At 60.1% G+C, this 21,381-nt stretch overlaps 1 protein-coding gene across 3 annotated transcripts in view; it reads left to right on the forward strand.

Annotated features, from left to right (window-relative positions):
• Positions 1–21,381, forward strand: part of ERGIC1 (endoplasmic reticulum-golgi intermediate compartment 1) — an 80,155-nt gene that overhangs the window by 32,004 nt on the left and 26,770 nt on the right. For 2 of the 3 annotated variants that reach the window (XM_028528715.2, XM_036014527.1), the window contains exons 2-3: positions 6,114–6,175; positions 12,576–12,648. In XM_028528715.2, coding sequence (XP_028384516.2) covers positions 6,114–6,175; positions 12,576–12,648 — 135 coding nt within the window. Of the gene's footprint in view, positions 1–5,859; positions 6,176–12,575; positions 12,649–21,381 lie in introns of those variants that run through there. The other variant, XM_036014528.1, reaches the window with a different exon arrangement.

A 21,381-nucleotide genomic window follows, 5' to 3' on the forward strand; every position in this document is an offset into this window, starting at 1 on the left:
CACTAGCATAAGTCACAAACCCAGGTCAACTTTGTTTTCTCCCTGTTGGGGCCTTCGCCCAGTTTTCTTCCAAGTAAGCGCTGCCTTCTCAGGCACAGAGCGAAAAGGGGAAGGGAGAGACTGCTGAGTCCAGATTCTTGGTCTCCATGGGGGGCGGTCAAGGATGGAGCCCCGACTTCTCCCAGCGGGAGCCGATGCCTCTCTGCGAGAATGCGGGCTCCGTGGAAAACGAGCTTTCCTCGTGGGAAATCCTGCTCTACATGCAACAGAGTCTCCCAGTGTCAGTGCTGTGGACATTTGGGGCCCGTAATCTTTTGTTGTGGGGTCTGTTGTGTGTATCTTAGGGTGTTTATTAGCATCCCTGGCCTCTGCCTACCAGGTACCAGCAGCACCCCCAGGGCCACAAGCCAGAAATGTCCCCAGACATGGCCAGATGTCCCCTAGGGGGGCAAAATCCCTCCTGTTTGAGAACCACTCGCAATGACTTTTCAAGAGCTTTTCAAAAGCGTGAGAGAGAACAAGGATTTTGCCAGCTTTTGACCAGCTTGTTTTTGTCGTAAATACTCCGGGGTGAGTTGTGCCTTGGCCTGGGCCAGTCACTGCTCCTGTCCGGGCGTCCGCTCTGTCCTCTGCGGGATGAGTGGGCACCGCAACCTCCAAGTCCCTCCCGGACCGGGCAGTGCGGAGCGGCGAAAGCAGGAGGCCCTGTGGGGCCTCCGTGGTTGGATTCTGGGCCAGCAGCCAACGAACCTCTGGCCCCCGCCAGCCCCAGACCCTGGCCCCGCTCTCCTGGCGTCTGCGTCAGTCCTTCTCAGGTCCAGCCGAGTGTCCTCTTGCTCTCACTTAAACCCACTTTGCCTCTTTTAAAGTGGGTTTCGAAATATCCACGGAATAGAAGAGCCCCGAGGACCGGTCCCCCAGCTTCCCCACCTCCCATTTCACCCCCGTCCCGCCAGGGGCCTCGCCTTGGGGCAGGTGTGCTCACAGACCGGCTCACTCACGCCGGTTCCCCAAGGGCCTGGAGCGGGCAGGGCTGGGCCGGGCGCAGACAGACCAGGTCCTGCCCTTGAAAAACTCAGGGTCCGGTGGGAGGTCCGAGGACGGGCATTTTTAATTTGACAGCCGTCAAAAGTCCACCCTTTGGCTTTCGCTGTTCGAGGCCAAGCCATTCCAGTTCTTTAACCTTCCTTCCCAAGAAGTGCTTTCCACCCAAGTGGCCCTGCTTCGTCATTGGGGAAAGCAGCAAGGACGTAAGCTAGGGCTGGATGCCGGTCCTCGCAGTGCCGCCTCGTAGGTGCGCGAGCTTAGCCAGATCCCCCGGCTCTCTGAGCCTCCTCTCCAAAGGGGTTCACAATCCCTGCCTCGTGGGCTGGCCACGAGGACTGGACAGGCACATGCTGGCTGGGGCCTCCCGTGGGCCTGGCACAGGCTAGGTGCCCACTCAGTAAGCATCCCTTCCCCCGCCCCCGTTCTCCGTGTCCTTTCTCCCACATTCTTGTGACAGTGAGTGGTCACCGCTCGCCTCCTCACTGCATCACCGCGGCGAGGGGCTGGCTGGTGGGGGCCCAGGGGGACGGCTCACTTCCTGGTCTGTCACATGCCTGGGTTCTCACCCTCTTCCCTGTGGCCCATTTTCTCAGTGACATTCACCGCTGACTCACCCGGCTTGTGGTCAGCTGTGAACCCAGGGTCTTTCTCAGCTCTCCCTTTACCCTGCAACCACTCCCCAGCTTGGCTTTTGTGGCGTGGGAATGGGATTATTGTTAAAGACGTTCTGTTGAAGTGGCCCTGAGCAGGGACCCCAAGGCGTGAGGGCAGGGGCCGGGTCTGCCTTGTCCGCCTCCGTTTCCCCACCGTCGAGGGCACTGCCGATAGGTGCTTAGTGACTATCTGTTGGACGAGCGAATGTGTTCTGAACTGGTCCCCATCTTCCAGGAGGTTCCACGCGCTCTGAGGCAGCATCTTCAGAAAACAAATAAACAAAACCTCAAGACCAGTTGACCAACAACTGAGCTCTAAACTGATTCCTCCAAATGTTAGGGTGGTAGAAGGACCACGGCCTACGGACTGGGACTTGGGATTGAATCCCAGCTTTGCTAATCACAGACGTGACGACTTGGAGCAAGTGGCTTCTAGCTAAACTTGGTCTTCTCCCTGGGCACATGGGGTATCAGCACCCTCCAGGGTTATTGTTAACCGTTACATTCAAGGGCGTGTGAGGAGCAGCCTAGCTGTGTGAGGGGCGGCAGTGACCTTGGTTTCTCGCCGTTCGCTCCTTCTGGGGTGTCCACCTCCTTGGCTTGTCGCTGCCGCCTATGGCCTGGTCCAAGCCTGACTTCCTCTCGCAGCCCCTTGCTCACCAGGCTCCCGCCCCTGCCCACCCCCCACAAAGACTCACTCTCCTGGACACCAAGGAGAGAGACTCAGCAAACGTTAGTTGAGCCAGCCCCTCCAATTCAGATGCCTACAGGGACGGGCAGGCGCGAGGAGAGTGGGCTGGGTGGGATTTTCACGGGATATCTCACCCTTAAAATATTTTTTTAACTTGTCATTGAATTTAAACCACGTTTCACTTTTCATCTTGATACAGTGTTTAGACTTGCCGAGACTTCTCCTGTGCCCTTTGCCCAGTTTCCTGAATGTTAGCGTCTCTGTAACTAGACACCGTGTTCAAAGGCAAGGAAGCGGCCCTCGTGCAAACTCATCTACGGATCTAACTCCGATCCCATCAGCGGTCCTGCCGCTGTCCTTCTGGATGCGGGACATCCCACGGGACTTGCTTGCGGCGTCTGTTCCACTGCCTCCGATCTCAGAGGGTCCCTTCCTCTGTGCTGGCCTTCTTGTCCTGGGTCTTTGGGACAAGTGCCGGCCGGGCATTTTGAAACACGACCATCCGCATGGCTTTGCTGGCTGTTCTCCCGTGATTCCCCTGAGGGTGTGCGTTTGGAGTGATGCATGCCCTCCTCAGTACGTCCCATCAGGCACGTCCCTCAATGAGGCATGTGACACATCGCCTCCCGGTGACGATCCCTTGGTCACCGTGATGTCCGCTGAGTTTCTCCCTGGTAAAGTCACACTTTTTCCTTTTGTAATTAGCGAAGGCGTGGAAATGCCTCATCAGATGCCTGCTTTTACTCATTTCTTTTTGTCCGTGTGGATTGTGGGCTTCCTGTGTTAGCCAGGGGGTAGATCTCTTAGTGTGATTACTGTGTGGGGTTCACATTGTCCTTCCCTGGCCCGGGGTGGGGCCCCTCTAAGTGGCTGCTTGTCCTCAGCCACTTAGGCTGATGGGTCCCATCCTGCTTTGAATGCTTCCTTGCTTTCTGACATACGGTGATGCTGCAAGATCATCTCGACTTTTCCCTGCCCAGCCCTAGAATTAGCCATTTCTCCAAAAAGCTGATTCCTTTGAGTCAAGAATGATATTTAGAAGCCAAGGTGTCAGCGCCAGGTGTGTCCGTGGTCTGTCCGTCACCATTCCTGGACCCTCTCTATGGAGCGAGCCAGGAAGTGTGCATGCCGTGGTGTGTACTCACCCACCCACAGGGATATTTCTGTATTGCGTGTGTTGAAAACCATGAATCTACAGCGATTCTTCCGTCTCCACACGAACTCCCCAGGGTTTATTCAGCTTTTCTCTCAGTCCCTCCTGCCCCGCGACAGTGAGGCACCTGGCCCTCATCACCCTCACTGTATTCACTGATTTCATCAGCCCCCCCTGCCCCCACCCCTGTTTGCAACCCCTCCTCCCTGCGCATACTGATACTCTGGTGCTGACACCCCGCTCCTGGCTACCCCTGCCTCGTCACCCTGAGCGGCCTCTGACTTCCCGTAAAGCTCCCAGTGCTGAAAAGACGGCTCCTGTATTTTTTCAGCTGCACAGCCCAGTCTGGGCCTGGGGGCCCTGGATGGTGACTGGTATTAACTGGACCGGGAAGTGGCTCGTCATCCCCTCCCCCCTCCCAGGGACCGCTTCTTCCATTCCCAGCCCGGTGCCCCCTGCCAGGGAACGAAGCCTCCGTCACCCAGACTGGCCCTTCTCTGGCCTCTGCTTTTGCTGTTCTTACTGTCCAGGCTACTCTTTGCCCACACCCACCTTCCTCCTATCCTCCTGCTCTGCTCAGACGCCACCTCTTACAAGAAGCTTCCCGGATTTCCCCAGGTGCCTCCAGCTGACCCCGTGGTGGAACCTACCCCCTGCCCCCGCTCCCTGCCCCAGCCTCACCTTCTCTTTTCCATTTCCTTTGTCTCTGCCGCTGACCCACAGGCATGCAGGGCTGATTTTATCTCCATGTCCTAGTGCCTAAAGGGCGCTCAGCATGTAGCAGGTGCTCATACATGTTACTCACAGCATCAATGAGAGCAACAGCAGTACTTGGGCAGTGCTCCCTGGGCGCCGGGCTGGTTCAGAGTGCTTCACGTGCTCCAGTCTCCTGGCGCGCACCCCTATCTTTGAGATGCGTACGACTGTCACCCCGTTTTACAGACGGTGGGACTGAGGCCCCGGGAGGTTGAGTAAGCGACATGCCCCAGGTCACAGAGTGGCGGTCACCTTTGAGCCCAGGCAGGCTGACTCTGCAGTACCTGCCCTTACCTCTCCTACGCCTGTCGCATGAAAGGGGTCAGCACTTTTGGGGTAAGGGATGTGACATAAGTCAGGGTGGCTGAGTCACACGGTTATACCCTTCCCCACCTCCCCCACCCCCTTAGCACTCCCAGCCCCAGTTTCTGGTGCCCCCCGGGGCCCAAGTACCTGGCTGAGCAGGTAGGAGAGAAAGTGGTACCTTTTAACTTGGCAGCCCACAGGACCTGCCTCGCCCCCGAGGTCTCGGGAAGCTAGCACAGTTGTGATGAAAGTGAGCACACGGGAGTCAGGTATCAGACCTTACATAAGACATCTACATCACTGCAGTGGGTTAGCGGGGCGCTAGCTGCTCCCTGGCCGCTCACGGGACCTGCACGCCAGCCTGTCACCGGCAGGCCCAGAGCAGTGGCTCTTACCAAGCCGGGCTCTAACCAGAGAGCCTGGGAACCTTTGTGTGGACTTAGGGCCCCATTGGTGGAACTCTGCTTGGGAGAGCTGGCTGCTCAGGGCCACGGGCAGGGGAGGGCCAAGTGCATGAGGAGCTTCCCCTGCGAACACTCCACATCAGGTCTGCCAGACGCTTGTCCCTTCCTCCTCTCCGTAGCCTGGCAGGTCTGGGAGTAGGAGCCCTGTGTTTTATAGACAGGGAAACTGAGGCACAGAGAGGTGAAGTATTTGCCTCAAGCCACACAGCAGGAAGAAGACTGACCAAGATTTGAACCCAGGGCGGTCTGATTCAGGGCCCTGCATCTTAAACAGCTGGCCACATGTAAACCCATGGAGTCCCTGTGAGTCCCCAACCCCAAGTCCTTTCGCCACACCCCACGAGCTGTGCCTGCTCCGCTGGGACCCCTGTGAAGGAGAGGCATCCTCTGGGCGCTGGGGATGGAGCCCACGTCACACAGAGCCGTGGGCATCCTCACGGCCCGATGCTGAGACGGAGGCCCCCGGCAGGGTTTTAGGTTAGCCTGGTGCCTCGGAGTCCAGAGGGATCTGCAAGAAGCAGGCTGCAGGGGCCGTGGGAGCAGGGGGCAGGGACGGGGGTGAGGCGGGGAGGTGACGCCCTGGCACGCGGGAAAGACTGCGTTTCCCTGCTCCCTTCACCTCCAGAGAAGCCTCACACTCCCTCGGGGGCTCAGTGTGCTCCACAGACGCCTTCTGAGGGCCCACTCTGCGCCAGGCCCGTGCTGGGGTCTGGGGACGGGGCAGGGGGACAGGACTGCACCAGGTCCCTGCCCTCGTGGGGGCGACCGTCTGATGGGGAAAGGCCAGCCAAGAAACAAGACCAGATGGGGGTCAAGGGCCGCTCGGTGCTAATAAGAGTCGTGAGCCAGCGTGACAAGGGTAAGGGCAGGGTGGGTGTGGGGGACCCATCAGAGGGGGTGTCCCACAGGCCTCTTGGAGGAGCTGGTTCCGGGAAGTGGCGTGACTTGCTGAGCCATGTGGCTCACCGGCCGCCCCGTGTCCCCTGCCGCCCACGGCCGGCGCTCTGTGCCCACCTCACCCCTGTCCCCTTTGCTCTCTGCAGGTTTGACATCTACAGGAAGGTGCCCAAGGACCTCACGCAGCCGACGTACACCGGGGCCATTAGTGAGTAGCCCCGTCTTGCCCTTGCTCCTCCCCACCCCCAGCCCTATGCCCCCCCCCCCCCCCGAAGAACTGCTGGGCCAGGGCGGACGGAGAGACACAGGAGGGGGACAGGGATGATGGGCGTCTCGCCAGGCCCGTGGTCCGTGGTCTACAGCCTCGTCTCCCCGCTGCCCTCACCATCGTCACCTGCAAGGCATCAGGCAGCGCCTGGTTCCGGAGGGAGAACCGGACGTCACGCGTAGTGGCTGCCCTGGGAGGTGGCTCGGGGGGTCAGGGGCCAGGAAGAGCCTGACTTTTCTCTCCAGGCCTTTGAAACTGTTTGCACTTTCGACGTAAGCCTGCTTCTAACCATTTAAAAAACTAAAAATCTCACTCTGATTTGGGGTTCGAAATACTAGTCAATGAAAGGACAGGGCTCTCCTTGGAGAAATGGCCAGTTTCGGGGGGCTGGGCAGGAAGGGGACAAAACATGCCTGGGGTGCCTCGTGTGCCAGAGGGCGCGGAAAAGCCTGGAAGAGCCCGGAGGAGCCCGGAGGGGAGAGATACAGATGGGGTGTGTCAGCGGGACGCGGGAACCTGCCAGGATGACAGAGCCCAGAGGCCAGGGCTGGGGCCGTGTGAGCACAGAAGGGATGATGGGGTGTCAGCTGGCCGCCCGGAGAGCAGAGTGAAGGAGAGCCCGTGAGCCCATGCAGATCTAAACAAATGGGGAAGAAGGGCTGACTGTCCCTTGCAGAAGAATTCCAAACAATGTCGATGAATGCATCCCCGCCCGGGAGTTGGCGCTCAGTTCCCCTGTTTCGGAGTGTGGGCTGGCCTCCGTGACGCGCTTTTAAAGAGAGGAGACCGGAGGGGAACAGTCCCGTGACTACGGTGCTGGAGCAGCACCTTCGCTGGGGTGTGAGGTGAGCATCAGCCAGTGAGAAGTCTCGAGGATGATGTCATGATGTCATACCCCCCTGCTGGGACGCGTCGGGGAGGGCACCTGACTGCCGGAGACCCTCTCCCAGGACACCAGCCAGTCGGTCTGATCACGAGAACACGTCACACAGCTCCAGACGGGGGCACGTCCTGCAGGACCCTCACGGGGACCGTTCAGAGGGGGCCAGGTCCTGAGCACCGAGGGAAGGCCGAGGGACCAGCACAGATTCGAAACCGAGGACAGGCGGTGGCTGAGTGTGGAATGTGGGGCCCTGGGCCCGGTTCCCAGCACAGGCAGAGGTCACCGGTGGGGAAGCTGGTGACCTAAGCTGTTGCTTATGTAGTAACAGGACTGACCGTGTCACTGTTTCCCTGTGACAGGACCACCAGAGGTTAGCAGAAGGGGAAGCTGGGAGTGGGGCGTGTGGGGACGTCTGTACCAGCTTCGTGTCCAGCATTACTCCACAATGAAAAGTTCATTTGGGGAAAGATCAAAATAAACCAAAAGAACTGTGTAAGTAGGAGTGATTGGGCCTCGTTTTTTGGAGGAGAATGGGCTTAGCCTGACGTGTCCCAGTTTGGAAGAGAGGGAGTCAGACGGGACTCAGAGGGCCTTTCCAGTGTGTGGGTGAGGAGGGTGACTGTCCCCTGAGGTCAGGCCCGTGGGGTGGAGTCCGCTGTGGCCTCCCAGGGCAGGCCGTCATCAGGCGAAGGGATGGTCTCAGGGACCCCCATCCCCCACCCTGGCTGGCCCTGCCTAGCTCTCCCTCCCTCCAGCTCAGCACACGGAAGCTGTGGCTGCCTTCTCGAGTCCTGAGTCTCCCCATCTCTGGGGGCCGGGGCAGGTTCTGGGGTCCGGCAGGCCTGGGTGCCTGCTCCCATGTAGCAGCTGGGCAACCTTGGGCTAGTCACTTGCCCTCTCTGAGTCTCAGTTCCCCGATCTGGGTGTTGAAGGACATCAAGTGCAGGGCACGCGCTGAGTCCCCGGTGCCTGGCTGACACTCCGCTGCTTATCACCATCCTCCTGGAGCCCACGGCCCACAGGGGTCCATGGCCGCAGGAGATGGGACGCTTGGTGCCTTGTGGCCCCAGAGAAAGGATATTTGGGGGATGTTGGGAGGAGAGGGGCTTGTTCGTCCACCTGTTCAACTGTGTTGTGAACCTGCGCCCCAAACTTCACCCCAGGCCTGTCCCCTTCCTGCTGCGGCTGACAGCTCCAGCCCCTTCTCCGTCTGCACAGTCTCGCCCGAGTCGGCACGTTTAGCTCCTCAGGTGTGCACCCTTCTAGAATTATTTAAAACATATCGTCAGGCTTGGATATGCATGTATCGCTGTTCCCAGCACAGACGCACGTGGGTGGTGCTCACCGCCTTCCCGGCCTTTCTTTCAGCTGATTTGTCCTGGGTGCCTTCACACCAGCACGTAATTGGCCACGACACTCTTCTTTCCAGCTGTGCCCTGTCACGTTATGCGGGTGACCCGCTGCTTATGTAAGCAGCCCGCAGAGGGTGGGCATTGCTGATTCCATTTTTAAAAGTGGTTTTTTTAAGATTTTATTAATTTATTTTTTAGAGAGGTAAGGGAGGGAGAAAAAGGGAGAGAGAGAAACATCAATGTGTGGTTGGTGGGGGTCATGGCCTGCAACCCAGGCATGTACCCTGACTGGGAATCGAACCTGCGACACTTTGGTTCGCAGCCCGTGCTCAGTCCAATGAGCTATGCCACCCAGGGCTTAAGTGTTTTTTTAAAGATTTTATTTATGTATTTATTTTAGAGAGGGGAGGGGAGGGAGAAAGGGAGAGAAACATCAATGCGTGGTTGTCTCTCATGTGCCCCCCACTCTGGATCTGGCCCACAACCCAGGCATGTGCCCTGACTGGGAATCGAACCGGCGACTCTGTGATTCGCAAGCTGACGTTCCGTCCACTGAGCCACACCAGCTAGGGCTGAATTCATTTTATTGTCATCACACTCATCCTTGTCCGTATCTCTTTGTATCCTGGTAGGGTTATTTCTATAAGGTAGCCTTCCTGGGCCAGGGATTACTGGGCCATGGGGCCTGTGTGCTGTAACATTAGCAGGTACCCCTCACAGCCCTCCGAGACGCGGTGTGTTCTGCGGTCCCAGTCACAGCGTGCCCGGCAGCCAACTCCCTTCCACAGGAGGGAAGGCGTGAAGCCTGGGTGCCAGCCCTCAGCTGCCATTTAGCGAATAAATATCTATTAACCAGGTCCTTGGGGCCGGGCCCCGTGGCGAGACTGGGGCCACGGCGATGAACGGACTCCCGTCTTCGTCCTGCAGGAGCGCGCGCCGTGGCGGACACACAAGCATCTCCCGTGCCCTGTGATAAGCGCCATTAATAACTGAAGAAGCCGGCGAGGGCCCTGGAGACACGGGTCGGGTTTGGAGTCTGCCTCCGCCCCTGAAGCAGCCCTGTGGCCTCGGACAAGTTCACTGACTCCCTGGAGCCGTGGGTCTTAGACCCGGGCGCCCCTCTGCTGGCTACACCGGGTTGCCCGCTCGCCCGCGTCCTCCCGGGGCCGCATTCCTGCTGCCCGGGGCCTGAGTCAGCCTCCGAGGAAGTCTGGAGTCGGAGAGAGAGCCTCAGCCTCTTGCCCAAACATGGATTGAAAAGCCCTTGTCCATCTCCAGTGATCCGAAGGCCTCTCTGGCTGACACCTCCCACCTGGCCTTGGCGTTTTCCATTCACTTATTCATCAAGGATTTATTTCACGTGCCCTCTGAGCCGGGTACCATGCCGGACCCTGCGGCCACAGCGGTACAGTGACGCAGTCTGTGTCCTCCCAGTCCGGGGACAGGGTGAGGGGAGCAGACACGGAGCTCGAGTGGTCAGGGCTGTTGGACACGTGGGTTCCAGCCGCGCAGGCCTGGGGCCTATGGCGTCCACTGGGTGGGTTGACCGGGCTTCCTCGGGGCCTTGAATGAAGCACGCAGGTTTCAGAGAGAGGCCTTGTCCGTCCTCCTCCGATCTGTGCTGAGGGAGAACTTAGGGGCCCGTTTTGCAGGCTGGCGGCAAGGAAGGCAGCTAGGAGACACCGATAGACCTAGGTCAGCATTGACCTTCAAAAACGCCTGCTTATTTTGGGCTCGGTCCTCACTGCAGCACCCTGTGGGTTGCTGGGGCTGAGGGTGGGGCGAGGGGGGAAAGCCGATGCTGAGGAACGGGGGGTCGCCTGCGATGGGGTGCTGTTTGGAAACAGCGCGGCGGCCAGGTGATGGGTGTGGGGGCAGCTCTGTCATCGCCGCAGCTCATGGGTGCCTCGGGGAGGGGCGTGCGCCGGGAAACTGGGACTCCTTCCTGCAGTGGGCTTGCTCGGCGGCTGGGGAAGACACTTGAAAACTCATTTCTGGGCCATAAAAGCAAACAAACAAACAAGCAAACCAACGTGGGCACCCTGGACAAGCTGACGTGGCGCCTGCGCAGAGACTGCGTAGGGAGCAGAGCGTGGCGGGAGGCGTGCGCGCCTTAGGCTGCTGTTGGCTTAGGGAAAGAAAGGGATCTGCCCGCCTGTGGTCGGGTGACCGGGAAGGACGCAGAGCTGTGGCAGTGCGGCCTCCGGGCGGGGACTGCGGTCAGGAGTGAGGGAGAGACTTGCACACTAGGTGCCTTTTAATGCGGCCTGACTCCTTTCTCGCCACGTGCATATTTTACCTCTTCCCCTTCAAGAACAACAACAAAAAAGAAACCCCTTAGAGCTGCCCCAAACCGCTCTTTCAGAGATTGGAGGACCTGGCGAGGGACTCTAGTAGCCCCGTGTCTCGGGGTGGTTTTGGGAGCTGGCAGGGGACTCTGAGGACATCCCCGGGCCCTTCACTTGGACCCTGAGCTCTTGGGGCACCTGTTGTTCGGGCTTCAGCTCCAGAGCACACAGGTTCCCATCTCGTCCCCTCCCAGCGTGGCTCCAAGGCCAGCCTCCTCCTCTCTGGGCCTCCGTTCCTGCACCCCTCACGCGGGCTCGTGCCCCCGTCCGTGGGTGTGTGCAGTGACCAGATGTCCGTCCATGCTCCCTCGGCAAGGCGTACAGTAGGTGTCCAAGAAACGCTCATTCTCTGCCCTCCACGCCCAGAATGCGTCTTTGACCAGTCTTTAATGGATAGATAGATAGATAGATTGATTGATAATAACAATACTAGTGGGGTGATGGTGATATAAGTGGTCTCAGCGCCCATCCGGTGGCTCGGCCAGTCCAGGTGCCAGGTGTCCGGAATGTAGCGGAAGGAGCAGGTGGGGCTGGGAACGAACTTTCTCTCTACAGGAAACCAACGGTCATCCCATGTGCCACGTCACCTTCCCCAGACTGCCCAGCCCTTACAGGTCTCTGTGACGAGAGGCCTAATAGAGGGCTGTGGGGTGTCTGCCTTCCGGGGTGTCAATCTAGTGAGAGACACGGACACAGGCAACCACTGGACGTGGCAGGTGTCCCAGCAAACGGGGGGAGCAGGGAGGAAGGAGGAGCTGGCTCCACTTCTGGGGACGGGGTGGGCTTCCCTGCCAAAGGGACATCTGAGGGCGACGGCAGAGGAGGAGGGATGATGGGAAAGCCAGTCCAGACCGAGGGACCGAAATGGGACGCACGGTCCGGGACCAGCACTCAACCAGCACTGGGCTCTCCGTGTGGCTGTTGGGGCTGTGTCAGGAGATGGGCCTGGAGGTGACCAGAGGCCCAGACCCCCAGGCGCTGGTTGTGTCCTGTGCCACTGCAGGGCCACACACCCCAGCATCGGCAGCGGCCAGACAACCGAGCTCCTTACACGCGCAGGGGCCAGCCCCAGAGCCGAGGTCCCCCTCTCTGCGTCTCTGACTGGGGCCACTCCTCACGTCCGCAAAGAGTGGTCCCTGCCCTTGAAGCACAGAGCTCACCGTCCTCGTTTGCCTACACTGGATGGGAACACGGGCACTGTGGGTGGCACCATGGGGGTGGTGATACACAGAGCAGGCGCTCAGCCTAGGAAGCAGGGAGGCAGGAGGGCGCAGTGGGGCCTGTGGCACGCTGGTGGGCTCAGAGCCCTGCGGGTACAGGGGCTGGGGTGCTCTGCAGCAGCCGGAAGGCCGGACTTTGGGGGGATCTCTGGGTTGTTCAGGGCCAACTCTGTACTCTAGAATGCATCCCACTCAAGCCAAACAGACCCCATTTGGTGGCTACCGCCTGGCCGCCTCCATTTTTGACTCGGCGCGAATCTGCTCCCGTGGAAGAGGGCTGGGCTGGCCCCTGGGACGCTCTGCCCGTGAGGGGGCTGGGCCCGCCCTGGAGGGTCAGGCTCCCTTCCTGGGTGCGGGGTTGCTTCCCACTGAGACCAAGAGTAGGCAGGGGCCTTGGGGGCTGTGGGGGGGGGTCTCTCCCCCTCCCTCTAAGCAGCTTTCCCCTGAGGGCAGGGGGCAGGGAGGGCCGGGGAGAGCCTGGCTGCCCGGGTGAGTGCCCTCCGCCCTCACGGTGCGTCTCTCTGTTGTTCCTTCCAGTCTCTATCTGCTGCTGCCTCTTCATCCTCTTCCTCTTCCTCTCGGAGCTCACCGGATTCATCACCACAGAAGTGTAAGTCACCCCCCCACCCCCACAGCGCATTCCAGAGCTTTCCCAGATGAGAAGAGGGAGGGGCCTGAACACAGAGAGAAACCTCAGAACTCCTCCAACTCCCTTTCCGAGCCTGTGGCATCGCTGCCCTTCTGCCTCTTAAAAGGGTTTTCAAGTCGGAGCAGACGCGAATGCTGCTTTGTTACGGCTGAGGAGGAAACTGGGTTCCGTGCTGCGGGAGGCCCCCTTGGGCCCCCCACGGGCAGAAGGCATTTGCTGTCTTTGCCGTCCCTGTGTTTGGCAGGGGGGCTTTTTCCCCCCCTCTGACTCATCCTGGGGTCATTCCGTGTCAAAGCTGGAAGAGTTCGGAGAAACTGCACGGCTTCCTAGCCGAGGGGGCGTGGCCGCTGACGTCAGAGGCCACGCCCCCTCGGCTAAGCCCCCTGCCCTGTTCCCAGGCCCACGCTCGGGGGCGCGGGCTTCTCCTGGCCGAGACTGACGCATTGTGAGTCCGCCCTGATTCCTAGCACATCCTCTGGGATGTGCAGAACCCAGATGCCGGTGGGATGAGCTAGCCGCTGCCCCCTCGGACGCCCCTCGGAGACGGAATCAGCTCACTGCCTTGGCGGGGAGGCTTCCCGGTCTCTTTGTTTCCATGTTGGCAGCCGAGAAGGTCTTCAGGGGGCTGAGCCCTGGCCGCTCGCGCCCCTGCTCAACACTGGAATTTTCTCTTTTACTCACGGAATTCCTTGGTTTTCCTGACCTCCTCCTCAGCCACGAGGCACCAGGAAATTGAAAACACAGCCGCTGGGTCCCCGATGGGCCTGGTGGCTGTATGAGTGTCACGGCCTTTGACCCTCCCACGGCCCCAGGGCCAGTTGTTTCCGCCGTACAGGCGAGGAAACTGAGGCACAGACAGGCAGGCCGCTTGCTTGCAGTCCATGGCATGCCATCAGGAGGTGGCTCCTGAGGCCTACTGGTCTCGCCTCTTTTTAACCTGTTTCTGCGTGTAGCTTCCTGCCCTCCGAGGTGTGACAGGGTGGGCCTCCCCTGTGCCTCTGCTCCTGTGTTCAACCCCCACGGCACCCATGCCCCAGGGTCCTCACAGAGTGGTGGGAAATGCAATAGAGCAGGACTGGGAGACCCAGGGCTGGGTCTCTGCTCGCTTTCCTGTGTGACCCTGCGCACGTTGCTGAACCTCTCTGGGCCTGAGTCTTGCCGGCGAAACAAGGGACAGTGGATCGGAGTCGCACTCCCTTCCAGGCCTGAGGAGGCTTAGCTGCTTCCCGAGATAGGACCTGCTCCCCCACCCCTAACCACGAGGAGGCCAGAGAAGGGGTTGTGTGTCCCGCTGCACACCCAGCCCCCAATGGGGGGTGACCTGTCCCAGTCAAGTGTCTTCCTGCCTGCGCACATGTGGGCCATTCACGTCTAAGGGTCACCCCATCGCGGGTTGGCGTTGCAAGCACGGAGAGCAGTAAGAGGCTGTGAGGGTTGCCGGTGTTCCAGAGGACCTGTGTGCCAGGATCCTCACACCTGCTGCTGGCCTCTCCAGGCTGCCCCCGTTCCCTGGGAGGAGGGGTGCGGTGCAGGCCCCTCATGTTCTGAGCAAGATGAGAGGAGTACATGTGTGATGGCAGCAAGGAGAGGCCCTGACCCCGCCCCAGGCACCCAGTGGGAGGGTTCACATGTCCCAGGCAAGGGCGCTAGCAGGTGTGAAGGCCCGGAGGCAGGGTTCCCTGGAGCGTGTGAAGTATGGACAGAGCTGGTGCGGCAGGAGCCTCGGGAGGGGGGGTGGGGGGCCACAGAGCACGGAGCAGGGGGAGCCAAGTCAGGCCGGGTCCTGTGCATGGCTGCGTGTTAACGGGGATCGCCCTCAGCCCTGAGCCCCCAGAAGCCAGGGTGAGGCCTGCCATATTGGCTGCTCTGTGGTTCCGTGCTCAGAGGGGCTGACAAGGGCAGCAGGGGACACACCAGGGGTCAGTGGGCAAGCGGCCCTGGAACCTAGCCACTCGTGGTGAGGCTCTGAACGGAGAGACGCAGCAGGAGGAGGGGTGTGGTGCGCTGGGAGGCTTGCCCACGAGAGAGGCACACTCAGAGATGCCGCCGGTCTGGGGCCGGACCACCCCGAGGGCGTGAGGCCTCTTCTGGCTGGTGGAGGTGGTCCTGACTTCCAGGTGTGAGAACGCAACCCCGGGAAGTGCAAGTAAATCAGGAACTTACTGTAGCGTTTGATGCCGACAGGGTCCTATCTTTTCCCGCACTTACTCAGGGCATATTTACTCCCCACCTGACACTCAGAGGTCGGGAGGCCTCCCAGGTGGGAAGAGCCCCTGAATGCTCATTGCCTGGTCCCCTCCCTTGAGTTAGGAACAGGCCTCCCTCACCTCCTGCTGACCTTGGGAGGGCGGCTTTGGGAACCTTGTTTGTCAGCACAGCTCACAGCCAGGTAGGGGGGCTGAGGCAGGAGAGTATGGACGTCAGAGCCTGCGTCTGGAGTGGGCGGGACCTCGCCTGGGGGGCGGGGCGGCACTCTAGCAAGCCTGGACAGGTCCTTCTGTGTACCCAAGACAGGGCTCTCCTTTCCCAATAACACAATGTTCCCACTACCCTGCCCCTCCCACCCTGTCCCCTCCCCGGGACTTCCTCTTCCTGGCCCCCCGGGGGCATCCTGGACCCTGGAGAGGAAGAAAGATGAGGGTGAAGGAAGAAATCAAAACAAGAGGCTATTGATTGAGGGTTCTCCTGTGTCCGGCCCTGGGCTAACACGCACTTTGCTGTTTGCAGCACGTGTGGCTGGAGGTGGGGAGGGGGGAGTGGGGGCAAGAACAGAGACCTGTCGGGGCCACAGGCTCCACTTATGACCTGCAGCGACCCTGACGCCCCCTGTGCCTCTGTGGCCACGTAACCACCGTACAGATGTTGCCCAAAGGGAGCGTGCAGGGGTGCGGACCGAGGACACCCGAGAAGTCCGGAGGGAGGGGGGTGTGCCTCTGGTGTCTTCCCTCTCTCAGAAGCTCGTCCGCCCCCTGCGGAGCCCTGCTGGCTCGGGAAGAAGGGAAGGTCACGGTTCTTTTCCTTCTTGGAGCAGCCGCCCCGCCCTGGCCGTTGTGTGGCCGAAGTGGGTCAGTCCCCCGCCCCCCCGTGAGACTGGAACCTAAGGAAATGAGGTCACCGCTGGTTGGACCAACATGGCTCCAACGTGGGCCTGTGGTTATCGGTGACATAAGACGCTATTCTGGCCCGGCCCGGTGGGAGAGAGGCCTGTTTGTTTGGGTGATCGGACTCCGACCTGGGCCCTGGACAGGCCTCTAATTATGCTGGGGAGAGTGGCCCCACAGGGTGTTGGGAGGTGCAGGGGAGCAAACCACCACCCCCCGCCCCGCCCTTGGAGAACGTGGCCACAGAACATTCCAGCCTTTGGCTGCCCAGGCTCTGGCTGCTCTTCTTATTAACGGGACGGGCATTTATAATGAGAAACCGTAGCCACTGGAGCTCTCCATTGATAATGTTAACAGAACAAACAAGGGGGGCCTGAGACGATATAAAGAAGCCCCCAGGTCCGTTATGTCTGCCACCAGAGGAAAGACGTCTCTCAATACCAGAGGTTTGTGAAAAGGAAAGGAAACGTTTATTTAATGCTATACAAACTTAAAGTAGGGACCTAATGTCTTCACCAAAAATCCTCAAGTCCCTTAAAGTACCCACAAACAGACACAGTCCTTCCTTCCTTCCCCCTTTGCCCAGTCCAGAGTACTGTATCTCCTAAAGCTGTGGGGGTCCCTACTCTGGCAAAGGCACGTAGTCCTCTCTCCCCAGGTCACAGGAGTCCCCACTCTGCCAGAGCCGCATGGTTCTCCCTCCCTCAGGGCCGAGAGAGTCTTCACTCTGCTAAAGCTGTGTGGTTCTCTCTTGCAGGGCTGCGCATGGTTCTCCCCACTTCAGGGCTGTGCATGCCCCTCCCCCCCCAAATGGCTGCCGAGTCTCGGTTTAAATCCCGGCGCCAATCTTTCTCTGCAGCCCCATTTCCGGCTCCTCTCACAATTGGCTACAGCTGCCAGGTTCTGGGCAGGTGTGGCCCTGTGGTGTGGAGCCAATTATCTCCAGGCTCTTCTGGACCCTGTTACACATCCCTATTTGAGGCTCCCCTCTTAGCTGCACCCTGTTACAATAATTGGTGGCTCGATACGCCTCATTCTAATTTCCTGTTCTGATTCGATAGTAGGGGACCAGGTGCCGGCCCCCCAGGCTGGCAGTTTACCACGCTCTGCTCATTCGATCTTCGCAAAGCCCCTTGAAGTAGATACTGCTATTAGTGTCAGCCCCGCTTTGCGGCTGGGGAAACTGAGGCAGCAGGAGGCTAAAACCTCAGTGCGGTTAGAGAGTTGTGGAGCCAGAGTCAAACCCAAGTCTGTCTGACGCCCGAGCATCACCCTGGCCTGTTGTCCGGCCCTTTGCTGCCCAGAGCACGTCCGCTCCCCGGGCACCTGGGAGCCGCTGTTTTTTGGTCCGAATAATTGACCGGGGGATGTGAGTGCCCCCTCCCCGGGTGAGGTGGCCAGGCAGGCAGTTGGGGCTCCAGGAGGCCACTGCCCACTGTGGGAACTTGGAGGTAACCTTGACCGGTGTCCTCACACTCCTCTAGCAGGTCCAGGGTGAGGAGGCCAGGGGCTTCACTGGGAGGAGGAGATGGCCTGGATTGGGAGCCAGGGCCGGGTAGCAGCCACGATTGTCACTGTGCCCTTGGGAAAGGACCAGCGAGAGGGCTGAAGGCTTCTGAGCTCAGTGACAGGATCTGGCGGATGTCTCAGAAAGCTCACCCCTCTCTCTCTTTCTTTTAAAGATTTATTAATTTTTACAGAGAGGAAGGGAAGGAGAAAGAGAGGGAGAGAAACATCAATGTGTGGTTGCCTCTTACCCCCTGCTGGGGACCTGGCCCGCAACCCAGGCATGTGCCCTGATTGGGAATCAAACCGGCGACCCTTTGCTTCGCAGGCCGGCACACTCCACTGAGCCACACCAGCCAGGGTGAAAGCTCACCTCTCGTGAGGGGGTGACCTTGGAGGCCAAGGCCCAGGTGGAGAGGCTGGGTGATGACCCAAGGCAGAGGGTGATGGCCATGCAGCAGGGGTAGGGGCAGGATGGGGTGTCTGCGGAGGGCTGATTTGGGGGGGGCATCGTTACCTACCAGGGAGTAACTGCGTAACCTGGGTCCCTCCCCGCCCCCTCCCACCGAGGAGGCCCGTGCCTCGGGCCTCGCTGATGTGTAAGTTTCCACTGAGTCCGGCTGTGAAGCATGGAGGCCAGCGGCTTCGGGCAGGAATCCGAACTATTCAAGGGCTCTTCTAAAAGCAAATAAAATTGTTTTCCATGGATGTCATCAGACGCACGCCTCAGCCGAGAACTTCAAGGCCCTCCATGACATTCCACCTACGCTCCCCCCTCCACCGATACCTCCCCAGGCCTCCCTCCCTATCGTCCCTACATGGTCTCGGCGCCCCCGCACCCCCACGCCGTCCGCCAGACTCCCCGACACTGTCTGGCGTCCTCCATCCGGAATGCACCCCGACTGACTCCCCCACCAGTGCAGTCAGTTGCCTCCCCCGTCTGTTCCATCAGCAGAGATCGTGAGCCCTGGCTCCGTGCTGGCGGTGCGGAGCCCTCTTCTGCGGGGGGGTGGGGGGGTCAGGTGCCCGCGGGGTGTGGAAGGTGGTGGCAGAGGGAGGCTTATGGGGCACATAGGGCGTGGCCCTTGAGCCCCTCCATAGCCTACGGATGTTTGGGCCATGGGGGTTGGGCATCTGAAGATTATCAGAAAGACGGTGACACCTGGCCCACAGGTGGACTTGGGGGGCCACGCCCCTCAGTTCTTCATTATTTCCCGTCCCACCCGATGTCTCTCAATGGAAGGAATGCAGCCCTGGGCTCTGGAGGCTCTGGGTCTCTAGGTTCAGGTCCCGCCTCTGCCTCTTCCTGCCGTGTGACCTTGGCTGGTCTTGACCTGTCTTCCTCTGAGCCTGGCTTTGTCCTTATGGAAAGAGAAGAGGAACCCCTATTCGACACTGGCTTGTTCTGCGTGTTAAATGAGATACCTGTGAAAGCCCCACCACCTGGGCACCCAGAACGGGGCCATGTCCTTTGACGCGTTACCAGCAAGGCCAGCTTTTCCGGGGGCCTTAGACTTGACCAGGGCCGTGCCCACGGGAGCACGTTCAGTCCTCCCCATGACGCTGCGCCCTGGACTCTGTCCGTAGATGCCGACATGAGTGATGACAGTGACAGCCGTGGGCGGGCACCGAGCGCTCACTGTTATCCGAGACTGTGCCGTGTCTTTGTCCCCCATCTTACTGATCTGGGGAAACTAAGGCTCAGGGACCAGGTCAGTCGGCCAGTAGGTGGCAGAGTCGGGGTTCGAACCCCGAGAGCCTGGACTTCCACTCTGATAGAAGGCCCACGCTGTGACCCTGAGGTTACGTGAGGGACAAACGCCCCTGCCCGGCAGCCTGCCGCTCCAGCGCCAGTCCAGCCCTCACGCAGCCCTGGGAGGTGGCAGAATCCTTAGCCCATTTCTTTCTTTCTCCCTCTTTCTCCCTCCTTCTTTTCCTCCCCTCACTTCTTCCTCTTCCCCCCCTTCTTAGTGAGGTGTATATATATAACTTTGAGATGACGAGTGCACACATCTTAATGACAGGTGTTCACCTGTGTTGACGTCACACCCACGTCACCTCCCCAGGACGGCACACCTCCGCCAGCCGGAAGGTTCTCTTTGCCCCTCCCAGTCAGCAACTGCCACCACCCCCCATTCTGACTTCTGCTACCATAGGTCAATTGTGCCTATGGAAACTTTCAATGTCACTGAAAGCTTTACCAGTTTTAAGTTGGGGAGACCCAGGCTCAGGCAGATGAAGCCACTTGGCCCAGGTTCCCCAGCTCCTCAGGGGCAGGACCAGGTGGTGAGCCCACATCTACCTGTCACTGCCCCCCGGGTCTTCTCATCACCCTCGCTAGTGACGGGGGACCAGGCCCACAGGGGGGCCCAAACAACAGCAAGTCCATAAAAAGTGTTTATTTCAGTTCTAAACAGACGTTTAAAGTCACGGTTTAAAATCGGTTCGGACCCAGGCAGTAAGGTTGGCTGGCCTGGGCAGGCGCCTGCCAGGGACAAGTGACCCGAGGCTGTGAGTGGGCTCTCGGAGCCAGCCGGGGGTGGCAGGAAGCCAGCAGCCCTGGAACATTCACCTTGTACTCAGAAGGCGGACGTGTTGACCTCCCAGGCGGGCAGCCCAGGTGACCCGGCGGTTTACCCCACAGCCTGGGGCTTTCAGGAAGGCGCCTGGGATCAGCCAGGTCTAGGTTTACATGGTAAGCCTGTCCCCGAGCTCTGCAGGTGAGTGAGTGCCTTTGTCACCCGCCTGTACCTCAGTCCCTTTGTCTCGGCTGCGCTGGGGAGCCTGGGCCCCTGCCCTGGGAGAGAGCCCCTGGGGCCGCAAGGGTGAGCTCACCTCGGCACCACACCTGGGCCTCACCTCGCTCTGCAAGCTGAGGTCACCTCCAGCAGATTGCCAGGGGATGACATCATCCCACAATCCCTCAGTGATGCTCCAGGCCCCGCCTTCCAGGTGGGAGAGGTGAGGCGCTTCGAGGAAGAGTCTCACTGGGCAGGGCAGGGGAGCCGAGAGCTCTCCCTGGGTGACCATCCTGTTAATCACCGAGCAGTCTCGTTACTCAGCCCCCCTCCTGAGTTGCCACCTAAGGCTGGCATAGAAATTGGGTGCTGAAGGCTGAGGAGGAGCATTTGGCTGCGGCACAGTCCATCCTCCAGGGTAACCGCCCCTGATCCTGCTGGCTCCTCTCCCACGGGCTCCTGAGTTCTTCCCGTTCTTTGACGTGCGCCCACGCCAGCAGCCTGCCACGCCCAGGCCCTTGTCTTCCCGCCCCACATGCTGGGGCCTCGGAGGGCCAGGGTCCCCCCTCATGTTCTGCCTTGACCCTGGATGCCGAGGACAAGAAGGAGGAAGGCAGAGTAAGCCCTGGGCTGGGGCGGCAGCTTAGCCATTTCCTGCTGTGTGACATTGCGGGTGGGACTCAACCTCTCTGAGCCTCAGTGTCCTGCCTTCGGAGTGGGGGTCAGGACATCTCGCAGGGGCAGATCCGGCCGTCCCTGGCTGGATGGGCGGGAGGCCCCGAAATCTGGAGGCTAAACTGTGCAGGTCTCTTGTTTCTGGGGACATTCTTGGGACCCCACAAGGAAGGGAGCCCCAGGTGTGTCGTTGAGCCCTCCATTTCTTACTAAGTGAGCACCTGCCGTATCGCCCTTGGGGCTGGGGCGCAAGGACAGGATCTTAGTAAAATCAAAATGCCCTCGCCCCGGCCTGACTCATTCTTTCCCAAAGAAGCAGCCGTCGACCAGGCTCTGTGATAATTCAGAGCTGCAGCCTCTTATGTCACAGCCCGTGTGAGGGACCCCAGGGGCTGCCTTGAGCTCTGCCCTTAGCTGCCTGCTAGGATGGCCTGCAGGTTCTACTACCTCTCCCTGCGGGGAGCTTCCCGGGCCCCAGGCTTCCGACACGGCTGCCCAGCGTTCAGGCACCTCGAGCTCAGCGGGCCACGCGGAATCCGGCGCCTTTCCCCCCACCGGTCGGTTCTCTTCCCGTGAAGGGTTCCGGGAAGAATCCACGGCAGTCGTCCGGTGCTCCCCTCGGCCCACCCTCAGGCCGGCCGGACAGCCGAGAGTCCTGCCTGCTCTCGCACCCC

The sequence above is a fragment of the Phyllostomus discolor genome, chromosome 13 (assembly GCF_004126475.2).
Source record: "Phyllostomus discolor isolate MPI-MPIP mPhyDis1 chromosome 13, mPhyDis1.pri.v3, whole genome shotgun sequence".
Classification (NCBI taxonomy): Eukaryota; Metazoa; Chordata; class Mammalia; order Chiroptera; family Phyllostomidae; genus Phyllostomus; species Phyllostomus discolor.